The sequence below is a fragment of the Crassostrea angulata genome, chromosome 1 (genome assembly GCF_025612915.1).
Source record: "Crassostrea angulata isolate pt1a10 chromosome 1, ASM2561291v2, whole genome shotgun sequence".
Taxonomy (NCBI): Eukaryota; Metazoa; Mollusca; class Bivalvia; order Ostreida; family Ostreidae; genus Magallana; species Magallana angulata.
Window position 1 is genome coordinate 25,531,759 of NC_069111.1, and position 23,937 is coordinate 25,555,695.

The 23,937-nt window shown below is 32.4% G+C and overlaps 1 protein-coding gene across 6 annotated transcripts; it reads right to left on the reverse strand.

The window, feature by feature from the left end:
- Positions 1-232: 232 nt before the first annotated feature.
- On the reverse strand, positions 233-22,934 carry LOC128156734 (glycoprotein 3-alpha-L-fucosyltransferase A-like). Of its 6 annotated transcripts, none has more exons than XM_052819050.1 (3): positions 22,914-22,934; positions 6,237-7,278; positions 233-2,878 (listed from the first exon to the last, which is right to left on the reverse strand). In XM_052819050.1, the coding sequence occupies exons 2-3, from the start codon at positions 7,208-7,210 to the stop codon at positions 2,494-2,496; spliced, it is 1,359 nt and encodes a 452-aa protein (XP_052675010.1). In that variant the 5' UTR covers positions 7,211-7,278; positions 22,914-22,934; the 3' UTR covers positions 233-2,493. The 6 variants fall into 6 exon arrangements, with proteins under 6 accessions (XP_052675010.1, XP_052674990.1, XP_052674982.1 ...); XM_052819030.1 differs by lacking the exon at positions 22,914-22,934 and adding an exon at positions 21,472-21,686; XM_052819022.1 differs by lacking the exon at positions 22,914-22,934 and adding an exon at positions 11,091-11,231.
- Positions 22,935-23,937: the final 1,003 nt, after the last annotated feature.

Genomic DNA, 23,937 nt, shown 5'->3' on the forward strand with positions numbered 1-23,937 from the left:
AAAATAAATTATAAATGATTTTTTTAAATACAAAGTAGGTGAAGTAGTCTGATTGTCTCGCTTTAAACTCAAATTCAGTGAATGACCACACCTAATGAAATACTAGTACTCTCTAAGGGCTACTAAATTTTTTTTAATCAACTACAAATCTACATATTCCATGTGCAGGCACAAAATAGGACTTCAGATGCTGTGCCCCCCCCCCCCCCCCCCAAAAAAAAAGACAATTCGATATAGTCCATATTTAATAATTCCACCTTTCCATCAGATTTGATACAGTTTACACTGTTTTCATCAACAAAAATAAAGAAATTCATCTGGAATGTTAATATACTAATGGAATGATTTGTTTAACACCACACATACATAAACCAAATACATGTTCAACTTAATGCTTTGAAACCATAAATAGGGACAAAATACATATCAGATCAACAGTGTGATGGGTGAGAAAGATTTAACCAGAGGGGTTATAAACCCAGACTCTGAATTAAAGCATTATTTTGTTCATAAGAACGAATCATCAATGGTAATTCATCTTGTACAATAAAACCCTCATAATATTTCATAAAATAATCAAACATGCAAACAGTACATGTAATATCTAACAACAAATACATGAAAGTAAAAGTAAGTAATTGAATGAAAAACAAAATGTAATTGTAATTTACTTTCTACACATCGTCACAGTGCAGCAGCTGCATAATATTGAAATCGGTTTCGATGGAGGAAAAAATCTACAAATATATCATTTATATTCTAAATTGACACAAAATAATCCTGAACAAAAAGAGTTCATTATAACACCAAACTCATTATTAGATTATTATCAAGTTAATGTATATCCCCCCTCCCAATTTTTCTCCTTCAACATCAATGACTGAATTGCACTAATTTGATTTTCACCCTTAATAGCTGTCTGGTCTCTAATAGAATGGGAAGAACAATTTCAAAAGTGTTGAAAGATTTCATTGCATGTATTATTAAAGCAATATGAGCTGTATTTTTCAGAATTTTATTTTGCTGCAAAAACCTGCTAGTGTGATAAGTCTGCCTGTAACTTAAACTTTCATGATAAATAAGATTTGTAAAAATCATTAATTTTTGTCAGGAGAATTAAGATTTCACTTATATAAAGGAATATATAGCAGATCAATTTTTGTACAGGACGACAATAATTCAATTTTGCTCCAATTAAGGCTTCTTAATGGCTTTTCCCACAAAAACAGAGCTGACAGAAATTTAAAAACTATGATACTTTTTGCCATTTTAGTAGAAAATAACATTTTCTTTAAAAAAAAATTTCAACATGAAAATTGCAGCAACATTCAGCTTATAAAAAACTTCAGGTTCATTGTAGACCTACACAATAATTCTAATTTAACCTTTCTAACTGCCACCTACATCAGATATACTCCCTTATATATATGAGGGCAAAATCAATAAAACTAGTTTCTCAAAATATGCATGACCACACAGAAAGAACAGTTAACATTGTTTAATTCTTTAGTATCTCAGCACAACTGTGTGCGAATTGATAAAGAATTCAAGCACAAAATAAAATCATATATTGACAATCATAACAGACATAGGATACAAAATGCTGATAGTTTGTAATACATGTATACTGTAACAGCAGTCCACTATTTGACATCTGATCCGTTTCGTATTCACCTTGCAACAATTATACATCATGTCTTCTAGAACTATGATATGTTAACATATTCTCCAAATTACACAATGGGACTGAATTGGGAGTATAATTCAAAACTTGGAATTATAGAAAAAAGGGAAATAGAAAAATATAAGAAAATATGGATTTCTCAAGACACATTTATGCTACACACCAAAGAAAAAAATGTTTACATTTAAAACCTTTAACATGTTTAAATCAGTTGGCATCGCTTGCAAAATGACAGTGCTGTAGTAATAGAAGAGAACTATTCATTTGAATCCTTTGTTCATAAATATACAGATATACTTATATGTACAGTGTACCTATAGTAGGTACAAGTACTTCATGCACAATGCAATTTTATCTCCATCCTAAACCAGGCCATCCATAAAAAAATGTTTGTTTGGAATTGCCGACTGGAAGTTTCTAGACCCAGGAGGTAGAGGGAATTTTTTTTTTCAAACTTTTTCAAAAGTTTTACTGATTAAAAATTGAAAAAGTAAAAATCTCCATATATAAAAAAGTTCTTTATTTTTTGCTTATAAAATTTTATCATAAGGGGTATTTCAATGAGGCAAGAGGCAATTCCAAACAAACAATATTATAATTTTATTTTGGTCTCATACGAGACCATTCAGATTATGGCATATGAAAGGTGGACGGATAAGCGGAGATTCTACAAATGTGTTTGTACCCCGGTAATACACTTATTTTTCAAAACCTCCTTCTAGTTCTGATTTGACCAGCAGGCAAAGATATCTCTCCAAAATGAAAAAAACAGTGAGCCCAAAGTGATAAAAAACATTTTGCTGAAATGATCAATTTCCAAACCCAAGACCATATTTGTTAATAATAACATTGTCTCTAGTTTTGCGATTATCCCGCCACCGTGACTGACCAATGCAGACACCTGGGCCCCGCCACCAGCGGTCCAGATCGTGATAAACTAACGAGTGATTGTTCTCCCCCACTTCATGAATCATGGAACATATCCGGCACCAGAAGAACGTGTTGATATTCTCACCCGTGCCCTTCCATCGGAAATATTCGTTGTACAGAGTGTCATTCTTGTCTACTTTGTGAAGATATTCTGCAAGATCTTTGGGAGTTTCAAACTCGTCTACATGGATAAATGAATGATACGGCGCGGCCCTCTTGTAATCTTCAGGAGCAGCGCCCATGACAATTGGCAAAACATCGTTCCTAAAAAAAGAAAAACACTTACAATCAATGTTTCAACTTTTTTTCTATCATAATCTGTAAGACGATGCATATAAGGATACTCTTGTACCAAATGTTCCTCCTGGAATATAGAGGGAATAGAGGCGTAATATAGAGAAGGATTTCCGACATCAGTTTTTCTCTCTACATATATGGTAATGTAGAATATTTTAACTTGCCAATTGACAACTGGAATCTGACTCTTCTACTAAGGCATCAATTTTCAAAATTCCATCTCGATTAGCCTCAAGTACGCCCAGAATATACAGATTCCTCCCAGAATCCATCAATATTCCAGGCGAATTCCACCTCAAAAATTTGTACAGGCTAGTACATATACTATAGTTATATTCGTGTAACAATATTTATATTAAATTTTGCAAATATGTTTTCTTAAAGGAACCTATATTACCGGTAATCCAAAACATTGAATTCTGCGTGAAGTTTTTAATGACGTTACAATAATAACAGCACGCACTTACTGTTTGACGATTGTATTATTATAAACATAAAAAATGCTGTTATGTTAGTAATTCTGAATGATTTGCAATTTTTTAATAATTCTGAATGATTTGCAGTTTTTCAATGATAAATATCAGTAAGAAACAGCAATGTTAAAAATTTCACCAGGATACAAACTTGGTTTGTTCTTAATCAAATCTTTCGAAAAGCCCAAAGCAATCAAGTTCATATTCTGGTGAATATTAATGTAACATGCCATTTCTTACCGTAAGTAATTTTGCCCTTTTTTTATATATATATATATATATATATATATATATATATATATATATATATATATATATATATATATATATATATATATATATATATATATATATATATATATTAAATAAATAAATAATCAGAATCATGTTTTTGAAAGGATGTACATGTTCATATTCTGGTGAATATTAATGTAACATGCCATTTCTTACCGTAAGTAATTTTGCCCTTTTTTTTATATATATATATATATATATATATATATATATATATATATATATATATATATATATATATATATATATATATATATATATATATATATATTAAATAAATAAATAATCAGAATCATGTTTTTGAAAGGATGTACAATACTGACCAGTTACTGAACCTTACAGAATAAAACCAGACCCAACCAAATCCGGGTCAGCTTTCTGTGTCCACTGAGGGTCTGCTTCAAGTCCACTATGGCAGACCCATAGCTTAACCCCAAGCAGACCTCAGGGTGACCCAGAGTAGACAAAGAATTTTGCAAACTTGATTTCAGAAGCAGACCCTTAAATTGCTACTATTAAAAACTGCATGATCAAATGCCTCTACATGTGTATTTGGAGTATACAAGGGCAGGCTTACAGGCGGGAAGAAAAAAACACAGGTCTGCTTCACATTTCAAGCTTTTGGTGTCTACTTTGGTGTTAAGTTGTGTCTGGTTGGTACTGTATATATATATAAGTAATAAAAACAGACACAACCTTTAAATGTGTAATCAGATACTGTATTTTCGGTTTGTAGAACTGCCATTAACTACAATTAGAGAATGATATACAATTATTGAAAAGCCTTTTTCAGCATGTCAGTTGTGTTTAGGATCTATTCCATCAATAATTCACCACAATAGCAATATTCCCTATCAACACAGCAAATGTTCTCAATTTAGATAAGACACCAAGCCAAGCTATTAGCAGACTAATAAAGAAAAGCGTACTATCTTTATTAGAAAGCTGTCGCATGAATATTTCATGAGGAGGGGAGGGAGAATTAGCTTAAAGTGCAGGAACCACTTTGACTTGATCTTCTGACAATGTAGTATTATATTAAAATACCCAAAGAAAATAAAGGATTTTTCTTTCAAAAGTAGATGAGTTATACGACAGCCTAGCTTTGTGTTGAGCATTGGAGATCTAGAGTAGAGTGTCAAGGAATGCTAGAACCTGGAACCTGCAATATTATGATCAATACATTACGTTTACCTAATTTAGCAATGGATAGATAATCGATAGTTGAACTTGGACAGATGATCTTTCTGTCAGTGGTAGCAGCTCATACATGCAATGTACATTTTAAATTTTTACAGTAATATAATCTTAATATAATTTAAACTTCATGTCTAACAGCTTAATGTGTGCATTATGGCCATTTATTTATGGGTGTCTTGATAAAGATAGTTTATATTTTTGGGTTTCCTTCAAATTGAAACATAATTTAGAACTTTTCCAATAGATCTTCAGCTATGAAACTATCGATTCATTAAATGGAAAACATAATTATAAAATTAAAGTATGGGTTTTGATGGATTTTAAAAAATGAATCAGACTGAGAATTCTGCAACAGTTACTTGTGAATGATTAAAAAGACATTCATTGTTTCTCTATTAAATTTATACTTTCTGATGTAGTTAAATTTTTATTTTATCACCATGATGTACAATTTATGAATGAAAAAAGTATATATAGACATGTTTCTTCTCACTAATACTAGATGTAACAACTATAAGAAGTACAATATATATATATATATAAATATATATATATATATATATATATATATATATATATATATATATATATATATATATATATATATATGTTGGTGTAGTTTTGATCTTCATGTACTTGCATTGATAATTAAAGTACACAGGCCTACTGGAAAGGTTGCTTTTCTTTACATCAATATAATGCTCTTTTTACAAACCAATGTCAAGAACAATTAATGAACAGTGATTACAGTATGGTATGAATAGGAATTCTCTCTTATGACATCAGATGTGTTGTAACACTTGTTAATAATTATTTGTATCTTGTACCATACTGACTGGTCTGTCTGCAGTTATAAGGCAATCATACTTTTGTATAATGTCTTGTACTGAGGAAAGATAATACAAAAGGTTGTTACAATACCCAATGATTCCCACCCAGCCTCTGAATCTTGACCAGTCCTGTGTTAGTCTGTCAAGTTCCTGTGGCTGACCATCAGAGGGGTGCAGGATGGGAAAATGCTATATGGTGGCTTAATTAATTATTATTTTACACATGTTTTATTAAAAAACAAGTTTGTGAATTGTTAACGATGACATTGAGTCCCATTGGAGCTTTTGTTTTAAAGAGATATATAAACAAATTTTCACAAAACTTGATAGTACCTAGAAATACATCACAGCTAAAGCAGAGAGGCAAACATAACCCAAAGAGGATAGATTGGTAATGCTTTGTATATCAGGTAGCAGAATGGACAATCCATCAAAAGGATATTTGCCATTTTAGCATCAATTATGACTATGTTTTCATTATCATGTTTGATTATAAAAGCTTAACATATCAGATCACCCAATACTTACATTAAGCCATTCACAAAGAATTTCTCAGTGATGTAATCTCGACAATTGGAATTCTCAAATGATAAATAGAACTTGTAGTCTTTGGTGAGCATTGTAAAGCAGTCGTTGGCCTTATGTCGTGGACACCTCAATGGTCCGCAGGCACCGTATATATCCACTGGAATATACTTTGCTAACTCTTCCACATATTGGCGACGCCCATTCCTGGCACCACAATTGGAAACAAACCATGCAATTTTTTTCGTTTTGCCTGCAGCATAGTTCTTTTTGAGCGGTAAGGTCCTCACTGATTCATTAAACAGAGTGAAACGTTCATAAGGTGCCACAATCACAGAGTCATGGCGGTATGTTGCCGTCCAGTTAAAGACGTCATTAACGCCGGTCAACCCTGGGGTGTGGTATGGCGACTCCAGCATGAACAACAACCATATCTGATTAGGTGGCCTTGCCGCCCAGGGCCGAGATGGCGAGTGATGAAACATGACAATGTCAGCATCATTAACGCGACGTCGATCGTCTGTCACATGACAGTTTTGAACCGGACATTTCTGATCTTGAAATTGTTTTCGTCCAGGCTGAACTCCCCAAGACCCGTAGCCATGGTAAGCTAAAATCACTTTATCCTTAACTGATTCACCCTTCTTTTCCTTTTCAAGCACACTTTTTGGACGATGGGCCATTTGGGCCAAAATTCTATCATCATCATAATAGTCTAGAGTTGGCCAAAGGCGGGAACCTAATGGTCTGGGTTTTTCTGTTGTTGGGGGGCTAGATTTTTTAGCTCTGATGACGTGCTTGTGAAATGGACCCTGTGGGTCTACCTTGAAGCCATTGGGTCTTGTTTTGCGGGAGGCTATCCATGGGGGTTCCTTATCCACGCTGGTCAGGGTATTCTGATTGTACAACAGGAACACAAAAAAGACAACCAGTGCAAGAAGGCCATATGTCACGACCTTGCGCGGGTGAATCCTCATTGTAGCGTGCCTTCTGACATTGTCTCCTTCCTGGCCCCAGTCTCTCCCTACTGCTTGTCACTCAGTCTCTATAAAATAAAGCAATCATTGTAAGACATCACACTTATGCACACATGTGCATTTTTAAAAATTGCACTAAACTCCAGAGCACAATTGAATTCAATAGCTTGGTGTACTATTACTTCATCAATATTTGCTGAATTTCATCATTTTAAAAAGAGTTTGCTGTTGATTTGATCAATGAAATTTACTGGGTTTTTTTTGCAGTGCAATATATGACTGTATTGATTATAGCATTGTCCACAAGTTAACCAATCCTTGAAATTGATTTTCATTGAATCCATGAAAATTCAGGCCCTCATATGATGATGAAACTGCAAACAGTAATATATCTTTTTTGTATGTATTTCAATACAATTGACTTCGGCTCTATCTTGTCCTTATAAATTGAATAGCTTAAATTCCAGGTCATATTATTTTTAAAAAAATCATTAAAATACAATAAAACTTTTATAAAATCATTTAGTCAGGCTGCAATGGAATTTAAGTTGGTTCTTGGAAATTAAACTAAAATTATCTACATTTTTGTAAAATACTGTTCATCATGAGGAAAGATAATATGGGTTTTATGGAACCGAAATTTCTTCTTATTAATTAATAATTTTTTTTTCTGCAGTAGCTTAATTTAATGATTTCTCAAATTGTTATCAATCTAACTGTCCAATGGTGGAAAGGTTTTGTTGAAATATATAGTCATGTACATGTTTGTATTATAATAGTATTTATATGTTAATTCATGGATCCCACATTGTGATTCCATGTGGATATATCTACAATAGTTTTGGAATAAATAATGGTAAATAACTTTTTTATTTTACTTCAACATTCAAAATGTAAACAAAAGTTTTGTTTACATAGCAAAGAATTGCAAGCTCTGTAACTCAATTATAAACTCAAAGAATGACACTCAAATATTGGTTGCCTCTTAAAACTGCCTTACTGAAGCATTGTAAACATTAAATCGGAAAAATAATTTTTTACCTAAACCATGACCAAGCCCCTTTTAACTATTTTCTAAATCAAGGCACTTAATCAATATTTAAAATGAATTGTATTTTTATATTGTTCCTGTATCATTTTAAGATAACTTGTCTCCTTTCCCCTCCTAAAAAGTTGTTCATTATCCCATATATATTGATCTATTAAATGTTGAACCCCACTGAATTGTGGCCCCTGTGAGTCAATTGATTTAAAAAATAAATATTCATATCATCTTGTTTTCATATCAACAACCATTTAAACAATCATGTCTTTGACCCTACTCCACAATAACACTCACTCATGAGAATTCTTACCAACCAGCCTCATATATACCCAGATTTCCTTACATTTATGTTTTTGTGAACAATCAAACACTTATAAAGAGTTCATGAAATCAGGGACGTATATATACTAAAGGAATAGGCAACTCTCGCAAGTCTCGCCGAAATCACGCGGTACATGACTTCGTACGTCATTTTTAACTTGACATATCTATGATATTACCTGATAAATCGATATAAAACCTTTAAAAAACTATCTTGAAATTATTCTAGAATTGTTATATGTACTTTATAACCCTGATCTGATCATAATTACGACGGAGTTCTCAAAACCCCGAGACCCATTTTTGCCCCATTTCCGAGAATACGTAAAAATTGATTTTTAATTTCTTTGTATCTAAATTAGTTAACTACACATGAAAAAAAATGTATGAAAAAGCTATTTCTTTTAACAAGAGAAAATAAATAATGTAATTAAAATAGACATATTTTACTGGAATTAAACAGAGTTTTAAAAACTTGTCAAGGCTCACATGATAGTTTGGGAAGTAAACATGGTGAATGTAGAAGTTACCTCTCCTCTTGTATATATACATCTCTGATGGAAATCTTTAAAATGATTTCAAAGAAATCTCTAAAACTTTCTTTAATGAATATTTGAATGCATTAAAATACACAGATAAATAAATTCTTAATTCACATCTTGTTAAGATGGAATCCTTTCTTACAAGTTCTCCCGCACCATTTCCTCACATCTGAAGACTTAACATTAGCATGATGTCATCTATCTCCCTGAGAGAGAGATAGAGAGAGAGAGAGAGAGAGAGAGAGAGAGAGAGAGAGAGAGATTACAAGTACATTTTGATCTTTTGTGGATTGATAAAATCAAATGGACAGCATCTCTGTCGTTGGTTAGATAAAAGTACATGTATTTAGAAAAAACATGTGTTTCACTGTACCATTGTCAGATTGTGACTTACGTGAAATCATTGTTGATTAGTTCTGATCTTTTATTATCAAGCTGAAGCTTGTCGGCAATGAATACACTATGTCATGGTTAGAGTATACAAGTCTATATATCTTCTCTAACCCCGTCACAGCCTACACGAGAGAGAATGCAAATAAACCACCCGCTGTTTACATCGATTTCAAAATCGGTAAACAACGGCATATTAACAATGTGGCCTAATGGATGCGGTTCGTGACGAACCATTATAAATTAAGAAATGACCGATCATACTCTGATACTACAAAGATAATTAAAATTCACTAACCTTGCACCTTGCAAACCGACTGAAAACGATATGCGTTGAGCCATGTTTATATAGGCGACCCTACTGTGCCTATTCACCCGTGAAACTATTTTACCAGGTATTGGACAAATTGACCAAATTGCCTTTGTATCCCTGTTATCTAACTCACCTGCACAAAACTCCAACCGGTTATAAATCCATATTTGATGCAAGGAGGGCGTCTGACTTATTTAACACAGGTATATTGAGAATTGACGTGTACCTGGTATCCCTGCACTGTATTATCACATCCGCTAAGCCTACCTGTCGCAAACTTCCCCACAAGATCAAGTCACGTGGTTCTTACCGATTTTTTTTTAAAGCTCTTGTTCTTTTCTCTTGATACGTCCTAGTATAGTAAAATAAAATGATTAAAATCCAGAGAGAGAGAGAGAGAGAGAGAGAGAGAGAGAGAGAGATTTTTTTCTCAACTGCCAATTGAATAACATTAATTGAAGTGAAACTTGGTATTTTAGCCTTTGGTACAGGGAGAAAATTTAATCACGTTTGTTCATCTTTTTGGTTGTTAATTTTGTATAGCTTCCAGCTAACCTACAGTGCAGATTTGATAAAACGACACCGGGCCCTGTATATGTTTTCACTGTGAATTTAAAATGCGGGAGTGTATTCAATTTGATGATATACGGATCATATAAATAGCATCATTGTCCCCTAATATACATGTATATACCATGTAGAAAAGAGTAAATAGATTTGAACTGTCACACATCCCCCATGTCAGGAAATAAACACTTGATGCCATCTTTTAAATCCATTGATAGAGAGAGGGAAACGTGGCGGAGAAAGTATCAGATCCGGCCCGCAACGTGTGAATTTTGCAGTTGTTTATTATTAAGAGTTTTGTTTTCTGATGGTCTCCAGAAATGCATGCAATACTTGCAGTCTTCATTTGCATTGTGTTCATTTGAGTTGAATTTGATTTCATGAAAACAAAAAGAAAATATAAATAAAGTGTAAACAGCACTGATAGAGATGAATGTTACAGTTATCTTATGTACTTACATACAGACATAAGTAACAATTTTGTAAATGTCCGAGAGGAGTTGTTTCAACGCAAATTCACATGCATGTATATGTACTAATTAAGTACTTATTTCATTATAGTGATGAGTATTTCACACAAAACTTCAGAATCCATGAAAACCTAAAGGCCATTTCTGTCCAACCCACATATGAAACATGCAACATTCTCACAATGCCGTTTTGAAGCAGTATTGAGTATAGATTATTGAGTGTAGAACTAACCTGGTGACTTCTCACAACCTTAGGACCCTGATAGCGCCCCACTATGTACAGCCCGACATAATAACAATATGATAGAGATCAACTTCCTTACTGTGACCCCCCTAACAGCTGTCGTATGCTTCATCCATGGCCTTGTACTATGTACATGCACACTTACGGAAGTATATAAGTATATATATATATATAATTCAAACACTTACATTTTCCTTGACGCGCCCAACTCACTATAAATATATAAATATATACAGCTGCTGCTACATGTACATGTGAGATCTTTCGACTTAATGTTTAATTAAATACATGTTCAAGGGAAGAGAAATGTAAAAGTTTGAAAAAGTCATTAAAACTCCCCAGTATACATGCACATGTACATGCGGAGGATCCGTAGTTTTAATATATTCAACGAAAGGGTACTTTATCCATGCCCAGAAACGGTTTGGGAGGATGGTGTTAGAAGTAGTCTCTAAAGAAATGACACTCGAATTGTGAGAAATAGTCTGGTAATGCAGATACTGACACAGTTTATTTGAATTACAATGTTTATGAAGATAATGATGTATCATTATATTGCATTTGATTTTTTTTTCTAATTTTTTTGGGTGCAAAATTTAAATCACTTTGGATTTTTCTTCAAAGTTCGTATTTTTTTTTTTAAAAAAGGCGCTGCAATATGCATGTATTCTTATTATCATTAATCATTATTATCATTATAAAGCAATACCTATCATGTAATCATTTTAGAAAAAAAATCTTTATTTGGTAGAAACATTACATTAAATTTAGAAACTCGTCGTATATCATGTTAAATTATAGAATAATCAAAGAAATTTTAGTAACTAAGAGAAACGAACAGAATTGCATCTATATAGGCAGTGTTAGGCACCGGTATTGTTGAAGTCTTATCTAAGTATCAATTCAGATAAAAAAAATGAAAAAGAAAAAAAAATGAAAAAGAAAAAAAAATGTAGTTTCATAACCGCAACAGTCTGTGCACACAAATTGAAAAACGTGCGATCGATGTAAGAGTTACTGGTATGAGACTATATGTACATGTATTATATCATTCAAAATAATTTATTTAATGCTTATATTTGAAATTATTGTAGCAAATCACATAATGTCAACCTCGAAATTGTCCCTTCAAAACCCATGTTCACTGTTACGCATCCCCCCATAAAGTGGGATTCTGGGATTGTAAGCGGTCTAACCCCCCCCCCCCCGCCCCGGGATATACCATCAAATACACCGTATAAATTTAAACATTCAAGATTAAGATTTTTTAAGGTATAGTGATGTTAATGTTCATATAAACGAGTTGTTTTTTTTTAGTTCTGCCGCAAGCCCAAGATGTTGCGTTTACTTTTATTCATCACATGTACATTGTGTGTCTTAAAAATGATATCCATGTATGATGTTACGTTTGCAAGCAATGTTATTTTGAAAGAATTTATGTTTTAAGCTGTAATTTAGAAGAAAATAGTTTAAATCTTTAATTTTCAAAAATTTGAATAGTAAGAAAATGAAATATACCATTAAATGCAAATTGCCAACCAAAACAAAAAAAAGGGGGGGGGGGGAGGTGGGAGTGTCAGACATGAAGAAAAAAATAAAATCCATGCAGTCGATATGTATTAATTAGAATTTGATATGTTTAAACCTGACAAAAGGACACACAACAGCTTACCTCTAACAAATTCTTTATTAAATAAAAACAAAACAATTAATAAACGAGTGTAAAATTCAAATAACAACGAAGTAATTTTTTTTTATTCGAAAATAGCGTTCTCTATTCTATGAGGCGCATGGATGTGTGCAAATATTCCAGCATTAAGCAAATTGTATTCACATTGCAATGTTACCCCAAAATAATATATATATATTGTTTACCACTCATTTTTGTATCTTAGACTGTAATGCATGGGTATGAGTGATTTCGACTGATGGTTGTACAAATGTAAGCTGTACTAGTATACACGCACGGTGAAGGCGCTATATGTACGTAACATGCATAGAAAGTTCCATGTAAGCATGCGCAGTTTTATCTTTGAGAGCACTATAGTCGAGTGTTCATTTTGACAACGTGATTCCCAGAGGTACAGAATACAAATCAGCTGCAACGCCCAATGGGACGATCAACGCTTAGACGACATTCGTCGCCGTCAAATTAATTTTCCATGCTAAATGTTGATACATGATACATCACACTGTTTTGATGTGTTCATGTGGACAAGTTTTTTTTTTCCATTTACAGAATTAATTAGTCAAAGCTCGGGGATAGAAAATGCAGAGTGTGTGGGCTTTCACAAGGGGCGACAGGAGATTATTTACCTCCGTTTCAATGATCAGAATTAAGCACTAATCTGGATTTCATAATTGGCAAAATAAGCTGTAGGAAATACTCAGTACTTCTAAATGTATAAATTCAAATTTCAGAGTTATTGGAAGCACAACAGCTCAATGAAATAATTTTTATGGGCATTTCAAATATTCAAAACAAGAGAAATCCTAAATATATATATATAAGACTTTAGTTTAGCTTTCGCAGTTTTATTCAAGCACGTAGCAACAAGGAGGGGATATTCCAACATTATAGGTCACCTGCGTAACTCAGATGACCTATTGCAATTTGTCTTTTCATCGTCGTGTTGTCCGTTTATTATTTCACATTGTTAATATTTCTTCTTGAAAACTACCAAACAAATTGTTACTATTTATTGGCATCTCTATGGTAAGAGAATTCTAAATTGCAAAATTTATGACTTTAACCACCCTGGGCCTCATGAACAGGGCCAAATAATGGCAAATATTAAAAAAATATTTTTCTCTGCCTCCACACGTGGGGAAAAAATAATTGCATTGTTGTAGGCTACCAAAATTGTGAAGTTTCAGGTCCTAAGATGGGGCCATTTTGGCAGTATAGTAAAAGTGTATTTAATGTTCTCTACTCCGATATTTATATTTGAGAAAAACTAAATGCCTTGTTATGATGTCCATGAAGGTCTTTTTTTTTGGGGGGGGGGGGGGGGGGCAAATATAGCCATTTAGTGAACATGTATTTTTTAAAAAGTCACTTAAGCCCATAAAGTAACCTATTGCTGTCTTAAGTTTTTAACTTCATCGTGACAACTTTTATTTTCCTGGGAGATGGGGGGGGGGGGGGGGGGGGAGGGGTATCATAAACAAAGTGTACTTACTTATAATCTATTTCACTATTTCAACGCATGCATTCAAACTGCTACTAACCGGAAGTAGATCTATTGCTATAAATAAAAAAATTTAAAAAAAAATTAGAAGTTTTTTTTTTCAGGAGAAAATATTTTATTGATAGGCCTAGGTAGATCGAGATATTTAATAAAACTAAAACTGCATAAAACTTTGATCAGCTCAAAATATTCATAAAACGATTCCTTATTACTTATATTTATAACAGTCATTTTCAGCAATTGTATGATTAAACATAAAACAATTGTCATTGATAAAATGTATTGAACAATACATTACAAAATCGAAAAAATACACATACGAAGTAACCTGCGTTCGTGCACAAAATTTATTGAAGCTAGTTAGATCTTGATTGTACTTTGTCAGTACTGTATTGTTTATTGGTCAACAGCTGTACACCTCATAGACATAAGTATGTACGAGATTAATATACACATGTTAATACACATATAAACGTGTCACTAGAAAACAAAAGCAAGTTTATACATGGAGTTTTCTGATAACAAAAGCATTCTTAATATATTTACCTAAATTGCACAAATCATTTTTTTTTTTTTACATCAGTAGCTGATTAAATACCATCTAAAATATTCTAATAAGACACCCTATTGAAACAAAATGACTCAAATTCAGTTTTAAGTAAGACTATCACAATATTATTCAATCAACCCAATTTATTCCGATGCGAACCGTTTGATAAAAATTATCTCTTCTCGATTGGAAAAGAGTGCTTCCGAAGAAATTTGTTGAAAACATCACATGTGCATGTTAGTACTTTTAGCAGCTTGAAAGAAGATGGGGGAATAAGATAGCGCAAATGCCCATTTGGTTTTGTCGTAAAAAACAATTTCAAAATAATTTTTTTCCAACCAAATTTATACTAGATAATGTTATATTACAAGTTTACAAAAGCCCAATTTCTAACTATATTCAGTTTTGAATATTTTAACAAACGATAATAAAAAAAACCAACAATTCTAAAGTTTTTGTGGTATCGAACACACAACCTAAAAACCCTAGCTCTATAATGCTTTAACCACTGAGCCATTTCACCATATAAATTTAAACATTCTTTGTTAAGGAAGGAGTCTTTTATGGTTTTTGACTTTTCAAACGTAAATTTGATTAATTATTCATTAAACCAAGATGAAAGGAAATTAAAATAGTATATTTCTCTTTTTATTATCATACAACTTGGCATAGAAAAAGTAATCAATGTTTAAAATCTAACAAGGACTATATTTTTGGCGTAATATTGGCGTAGGAAAATATCACATGTTTCGCAATTCAGAATTGCTGCAAATTAATGAGTTTGTTTTAGCATTTTAAAAACAATAAAATTAATGTTGATTTTTTTTTCTAATGTGAACTAATGAAATGATACTTGGGTTTCAGAATATGTTTTTAAAATATGATTTGCCTATCAAATTACATTTTTATAAGCTTTTTAAAGCGCCGATTCTATACATTGATTTCTTTGACAAAAATCACTAAAATCAGTTTTTCTCTCTTATTAAATGGTCAATATATTAGGTTTTCTGTCAATTTATATCTTTATATAAAGTCTTCATTATACGTAAAAATCAGAAATATTTTATTATTGGAAGCATAATAAAATAATCGAAATTTCTTCAAAATTTAAGAAAATTAGAGGAAATGCGGACTAAGCAATATTAATTTTAGTATAAATATTTTTTCCAATTTAGTAGTATAAGCTGATAGACATTCTGATATTCTATCAATTCATTGAAGAATAGAATCTTCAAATCTTCAACAAATGTCTACAGAACTACAAAGAGCTACACTTAGTTTTATCATCCTTTACGTTGAGGAAAAAGGAAGTGACCTTGATCAAATTTGACCTTTATGCGAAAACAAAAAGGTCAAATTTGATAAAACTTATAGAATCACTTCGTAATATGATCCGTTTGACTGTGTCAAAATTTCATGAATTTCTTATTATAAGAAGTATGTTTGATAACGAGAAGACTCCTTCCTTAAATGCTAAATGCAACTTCAACCACGAATTTACGGACTTGTAGTATTTCTCTAAAACGTTCAATTGTCTGGATACAAAATTACATTTTAAAAGTAAAGTGGGTCATCTCTCCACGTTTTTGTTGATTGAAATCGGTTTAAGTTCCTTTAAACCTTATATAGACTATGGAAAAAATATGGAGCCCAGACCCACTCCATAAAATAAAAAGCATTGAAGTTCTAAAAATGACACTATTTGGAGGATTTTACACGCATACGCCAGTTAAAATCAATCTATTCTAAATATTTAACATATTTAAAGGTTATAAATCGATGTTTGGTTAATATACATTGTTTTCAATAATTTAGAAAGAAATTATGAGATTTGTTCATATTCTAATTTTAAATCTATCCCCATATAGGCAATTTACACGCCTAATTCACCCATCTTCAAATTTGGACGTCGTCTATACTGTGTGCGATTAAGACCAGTCCTATCTCTATTCCTCTCCGTCTCATCAATTGATATCCATAAAAACTTCAAACATGCAGAGGGCCTTTTTTATGGGCGCGTGCAGAAGTACAATATGCAGTTGTGAAGAAGTTGTTTGCATTCGATAAACAGATTGTTGGATAGTCAGATCGAAGAGCATTTAGACGACCATGTTAACATCCCCATTACATATACAGCACAAAGCCCCTAACCGCATTACAATCCCAGCTTAATTATACATCAGAAAAATACCTAGTTCGGAAGGAGCGGCTCCAGGAGAGGCTCGAAAGTAAAAATTTATCCATTTATTTATTTATTTACTTACTTACTTATTCATCCATCCACCCTTTTTTAAATTCATTTATTTATTAATTATTTATCATTTATTTATCTATTTGAAAGAAGTCAATTTGGTAAATGAAATACTGCGGGTTGTTATTTGAATGAATAGTGATGACGAAATTCGACTTTTCTAATTGAGATAAGAACCACAATGTTATTCTAAAGTCAGTGTTTCGTTTGAAGTGAGATGCTGATGACAATTATGAGTAGTGCTCCGACCGATTGTTCACAACTGATTGTAAACGCTCGGCATACTCTAAAACCTGGCTTGGCCTGGCTTGGCCCCATTGGCCTGGCCTGGCCTCAAAGTTGGCCTGGCCTCACTTTTGGCCTCAAAATTGGCCTGGTCCCAAATTTTGGCCTGGCTTCAAAAATTGGCCTGGCCTCTCACTTGGCCTCTTCAAAAATTTTTGGCCTCAAATTTTAAAATTTCTTTTTTTTCTCATTTTCTTAGAATTAGATTAAATTTTTATTGAATTCTTTTAGAAATTAAATATTCGTAAGGAACAATCATATGAAAATATATATATGACAAGATGACCGATTTTTCAAGTTGAATTACTTTAATCCATGTCTAAACACACAAAAATACCTATGACATGCATGTACAGCACTGCTCTTACTATAAGGAATAGATTTTGCCAATACTAAAAATTAAGTTGCCACTCCCATCTCCCATTTAAAATTTAAACACCATTTTAAGAGACTGACCTGATTGATATCCAAAACATTTGTAAACTGGTACATAGCATTTAAATTGTTATCACGGTGTAATGCACTTTAATATTTGCTGTTTGTTTACATTACCTGTCAACACCAATCAAGCCCAAATTTCCCTCCCTAGCAGAATTTCAATATCAACCTTTTCTGTCCCTAATCTGCTACACTGGGGTCAGATTCATTGCCTATCCTGTTGTTTAACATTTCACATGTCTAATTTAATTAATGGCATTTGTGAACGACCGCAACATTGCATCCTTCAATACCTTGACTCAGCAATGGTCATTAATCATCACCTCCTGGTTAGGGTAGAGTTTCATGCATGTGTTGCTTGTATATTTAGGAAATAATTGTTTTCCTATGGGGAAATGTCATTATCAAAATTTGTACAAAGCAGAACATTTTGTGATTTTTTATGTTGATTAGAATAAACAAATATTGGCCTCTTCCATTACTTTTTTCTCAAAGAAGTCGTTGGTAAAAGAAGAGTTTCATAGATATTGTCAAATCCTGAGAGCAGTGTGATCTAAATACATTGCAAAAACATGCCATGATTATATAATGGCAGGGCAAAATCACATTCTTAAGTTCTTAATAATTTAAATCAGACTGAATAAAAATCTGTTAGAATTGATTACTCAACATACTTGTAGTCATACACATATATTGTTAGTACTATGTTTTCAATTGTAACTATTATTTTTAATACACTTTCACTTTATGACACTATAGCCACCAAAAGGGATGTTTAAAGTGCATTGAAAATAAATCAATAAAAACATCAAATATGTAAAGAAAATACAAATATAAATTTGAGGCCAAACATTTATTTAGAGGCCAAATTTGAGGCCAGGCCAATGTTTGAGGCCAGGCCAAAATTTGGGGCCAGGCCAATTTTGAGGCCAAAAGTGAGGCCAGGCCAACTTTGAGGCCAGGCCAGGCCAATGGGGCCAAGCCAGGCCAGGCCAGGTTTTAGAGTATGCCGTAAACGCTCAGCAGCTAAAGCTCCCATCTCGGGAGAGAAGATATCCATTGGCAGAAAATCTATCTTTACATCTGGATGCTTCAATTGGTCTAGCTGTTGTCAACGATCGTCAATATGCAAGTTTTCATCACAGATTCCATCTCTGATGACTTCCAGACAAATCCCCGTCCTCTTCGGATAAATTCACGCAATAACGAATGTATAGATACATAGCATAATTATTCATTTTGATATGAATTTACATACTAGTATAATCTATATGTACTGTAATATTGGAATGCTACTTTTTGAAAAGTAAGACAACCTGCAAACTTTAATAAGGGGGGGGGGGGTTCTTATTCTCAGTACACTGCTCACTAGTAAATTGACATTTTAGTGTAATTAATACAGGGTGTACGTGGATGTATAATTTTACTCTACAGTATAATACCAAAAATTACGGATGCAGAGGAATATATCTTATCTGACGGACTAAATCGGGGTTGTTGTATTGCTAACACTTATGTGAGCAGTAAGTGAAAGAGATTTGAAACGAAACAAATCTTTCTAATAAAAAGTTTGATCCCAGATTTACTCAATCTGTCTCTATAAAGGATTTAAAAACAACGATAATTCTAACCTGGCATCAATCACTCGCAAGAATGTATTGTCAGTCACGAAGTGAGAAAAAATTACAATACATTATACTACATCTTGGAATTTAGAGTTGGCAATCAGTATACTGAGTCTTAATAACTAACTCCTACTGACGGGTAAATATATGTTTATCTAGAGATTATACCATAATGGAAATTGGGGTGCGGTCGACGGAAATTTTCAGTAGACAGGATAATCTATGCTCGATCTGGACAATTATGGCAATCTGTGTTAAAAACAATTTAACACCATAGTAAATGTTTTCATTAATACTTGCATTTAATATTACAATTTGTCGTGGGAGCAAAATATTAAAACTAAAACAAACCCTGTTTTGATGTGTGGACTAGTTTTTATGGTAATTACCTAGGTAACTATGGCCCCTCTACGGGAAAATCTAAGAAAATAAGCATCACATATATAAAAAATAAATAAAAGTTTTCACATTTTTCGCACCAATGTGAACAAAATGTGTGCCAATGGGTGTTTACTCAGGGTTTGAGTTCTCAAATTCGGATTGTTATAAAGTTCAATGTCATGAGTAAAATTTGTTCTAAACACATAAAATTCAAAATTTCTACTATATTATGGAATTACACTAAAAACATTTTTTTTTAGCCAAACAAAGGAATATCGAACTGAATTTTGCAGATTTTGTATTCCGCTAAAACATTTTTGGCAATTCTCAAATATTAAAAGTTAAGATTTCATATTGAGTATATATAATTTTGATTTTTTCTGTTGGTTTTAACTCACTTATACATTAAAATAATGGTATGGCAGAAATATTGAAAAATGCTTAAAACGATAAAAGTTTTGATTTTTGACCTCATATAAATTTTATGCCAACAGTTATGTTTTTGTATTATCATCATTAAATATTTTTTTTTTATAAAATTGGATAAAAAATGGGTAGAGATTTGAAACTGATAGAGGAAATTCGGACTGGGATATTTTTAAAAAATTGTTGGCTGAAATTTTAATGCTTTGTAATTTATTTGTTTATTCATTATTTAATTTTATTTATTTATTTGTTATTTATTTATTTAGTGCCACTACCATTCATAACATGCATGTATTTCATTTTTTTTTTAATTTTTAATTATTTGTAATATATTTTCACAAAAAAAAATCTCAATCGTAGTGTGAAATTCTATGGGATTTTTCTTGATTTTTCAAAATATATTCAATGGCCATTAACTAAAAAAGTAGGTCATTGACCTACTTTTTAAAAAGAGAAATATAACTTTACAATCAAAGGTCTAAAACATCCAATACATGGCTTTTTATTATCATCAGTGGATTTTTTGTTCATTCTGAGTAAACGTCATCCTTAAAGTGATATTATTAAAAATACATGTATTAATATAACTGCAGGGGTTTATCTATTTTTTTAAACACTTACCGTAATTGAATTACAAATAAAACAAATATAAATTGGATGAGTCGGTTTGAATGTTGTTACTTTTCATTTTTACAATGGCTAATATCAAAATGGACCCATTCTCTCTCCACTGCAATTGAATTCAATCAGAATGCTTCGGTTCTAGCGGAGAGTATGAGAATGCTTTTTTTTTGTAATTTGAAAATCAGCGAGAAGTGGATCGATATGTTTTATGTGGAGGGTAACGGACGAAGCACACTTAGAATTCTTGGATTCTCGCGATCCCACTGCTGTAGTTTGTCCTTAGGAATTCACTATTTTAGGCTATTGGGAATCTTTGTTTTTGCTCCCGTTTCATAAAAATGTGTCTTAGGATCAGCATCATCGCGTGTATTATGTTTAATAGGATTCCTATGCACCAGCAGATATGCAAGGACATGTATGCATACACTTGGCTGTTTGGATAAAATCACGACATCAATATTTGTCATGCTAATGATAATCTTAACCCATTGATACTGGTTACCAAAGATTTAAAATTAGTTTGTATAACTCCAGCCAATATAAGAATTTTACATGATAAAAAAGAAAGACCAATATTTCACACATTACATACACCTACCATAGTCTCAAGTTGGTGATAAATCCATGGAATGACTACAACTGAACTGGATGTAGCACGCACAGGGTGGACAGATTGAATCCCATAACAAACTGCTTCACCAAACGACCTTGAGAGTTCGAAAGACACAAATTTCAAGGTATTTCCGTTCCTCCATCCCTAAACCACAAGTCCCGTTAATACCAAGACTGATCAATGCATCTCGGCAACGCTAGGCATTGAATACATGTATTGACTTTATAATATAGGAAGCGCGCTCTCTACAGAGAATGGTCAGGGTGATCTGACGAACCCTTGTAAAAAGCCTTTCTGTGTATCAGTCTCGTCATCGGGATTCCCCGCCTTCTGTCACCGAGATCCCCTGGGTCATCACTCTCCTCCAACACAATTAGAGATTATAATGTTATTGTACAATCACATCACCTAGGTACCAAAATGTCGAGAAAACCTCACTGATGACAAAGCGCAGACTTAAATGCTAACATTTTTACTTGTAAATTTATACGTCCATAACATAATAATTGTTTTAAACTGATTTCTACTAGAAGAATGATCAGCATTGTAACGCAAGTCAATCACGGTTGCTTATAGAAGCCTCTGAAGGAGAAGACAGTGGGTGGAAGATAATGTGCGCAATAATTTAAATAACTTAGGTTTTTTTCTAAAAAAAAATATATAAATAAACTTTGTATTTAGAAATACCATGTGATTTACTGTTTTATGATATTGGTAAAAGGAATATTAGTCATTAAATTATTCTTAAGATGGGTCCATACTCCACATTTTCTTGTTAAAGAGATGAGTTTTTCTCTCTTGACATTATTAGTCTAACATCCAAAATAATCATATCTTTACTTACTTTTCAAACCATAATCGCCACAATATGTTAACCCCCTTTTTCAAGACAAGTTTCCAGCCAATATCCATATTTGCCGTTTTTAATACGCTTTTTAAGTAAAAGAAGTTTTAAATACATGTACATGTATATAATTTTAAATCAAGTATTATGCAAGAGACACATTACAGTTGTCATTTCAATTGATGAAGTAATAAAAAGAGATTTTGGAGGAAAAGAATACTCAAAAGAAAAGAAATATTATAATAAAATATCTGGATATATTTTGTTGATTAATTCACTAGTTTATATATATATATATATATGTTTTGAAAATATTGGAAGTGTTTATTTGTAGTTTTATCTATCTATCTATCTATCTATCTATCTATCTATCTATCCGTCCGTCCGTCCGTCCGTCCATCCATCCATCCATCCATCCAAATAGTGCATAGTTCAGAGCCTGTCATTAATCCATTAATGTTAATATCCGAAACTGCCGGATGCACAATAGTGACAGATAAAAGGGAAAAGAAAAAAACGGTGATTTCTGTTTACACTATTTCAAATTGTGTGAGCATGGTAGTGATATTCTCTAAAATCTTACCGTGATCGATATCGCGACAGGGCCTGGCTGTCTTTATAGTGTGTTTATACCAATTTTGAAGTCCTGCCTTGTTTCAGTCGCGGCAGATGCTGTCACCGTCTGTATCATAAAAGATACGATTGTCTCGTGATAAAGTCAATTTGTCATCTGAAAAACATGTGTCGCATACCTCTACACGGAACTACGTAAACATATATATGTCTATCATTCAATTTATTTTCTCAAAATATTAGAAAATCCCATATAATCAAGTAGGTTGCTCATGCTAGACATTCGTGTAATCTGCATTTATACTGCAATCACGATGTTTTCATTCTAAACCGCTTTTAACCAGGACAAATCCTATAAGGTCTTTTCTAATACGCTAGTTGTGGACTTGTAAGCACACATAAATGCGCACACCCATTTCACTTGATAACCTATATACCTGCCCCTCCACATAGAGAGAACTCATGTTTTCATTTGAGAATTTTATTTTTAAAGTTTATTTGTTTTGAAAACTTGCTATTTTCTTTACTTTTTAAGAAAAATAATTTCCTCATCATCTCCAAAACTAAAAACTTGTTGCAACATTGTGCTATGCATTATGCAACTTGCAGTACCCTCAAGAGTTTAGAGGCGACACCAATAATTTTCTTTCGTGTAGCGGTATAATGATCATTAAAACGGTAATGAATTTATGAGCAGTTATTGAACAAATATTATTCAGCTCATAGCTTTTAAATGATCAATATTTTCAAATACAAATAAACGTCTATCTCAATATTTAATAAATATGGACAGAATTTTGATCAAATGTCAGATAAAAAGGAGTTAAATGGGCAGGGTGGCAACATTTTTGTTTTGCTGTAAATATTTAAAAAAAATGGATTGAACAACTTTTTGTTCGTATACCTTTAAGTTTTCTATAATTTGCTTAATAAATTTTCGTACAAATTACTTATTCGCTGTTTAAAATCGATAGATATATATCTGTATAGTTGTATTTCGTGTAGCATATGAAACTACATTTAACTCCTGCATG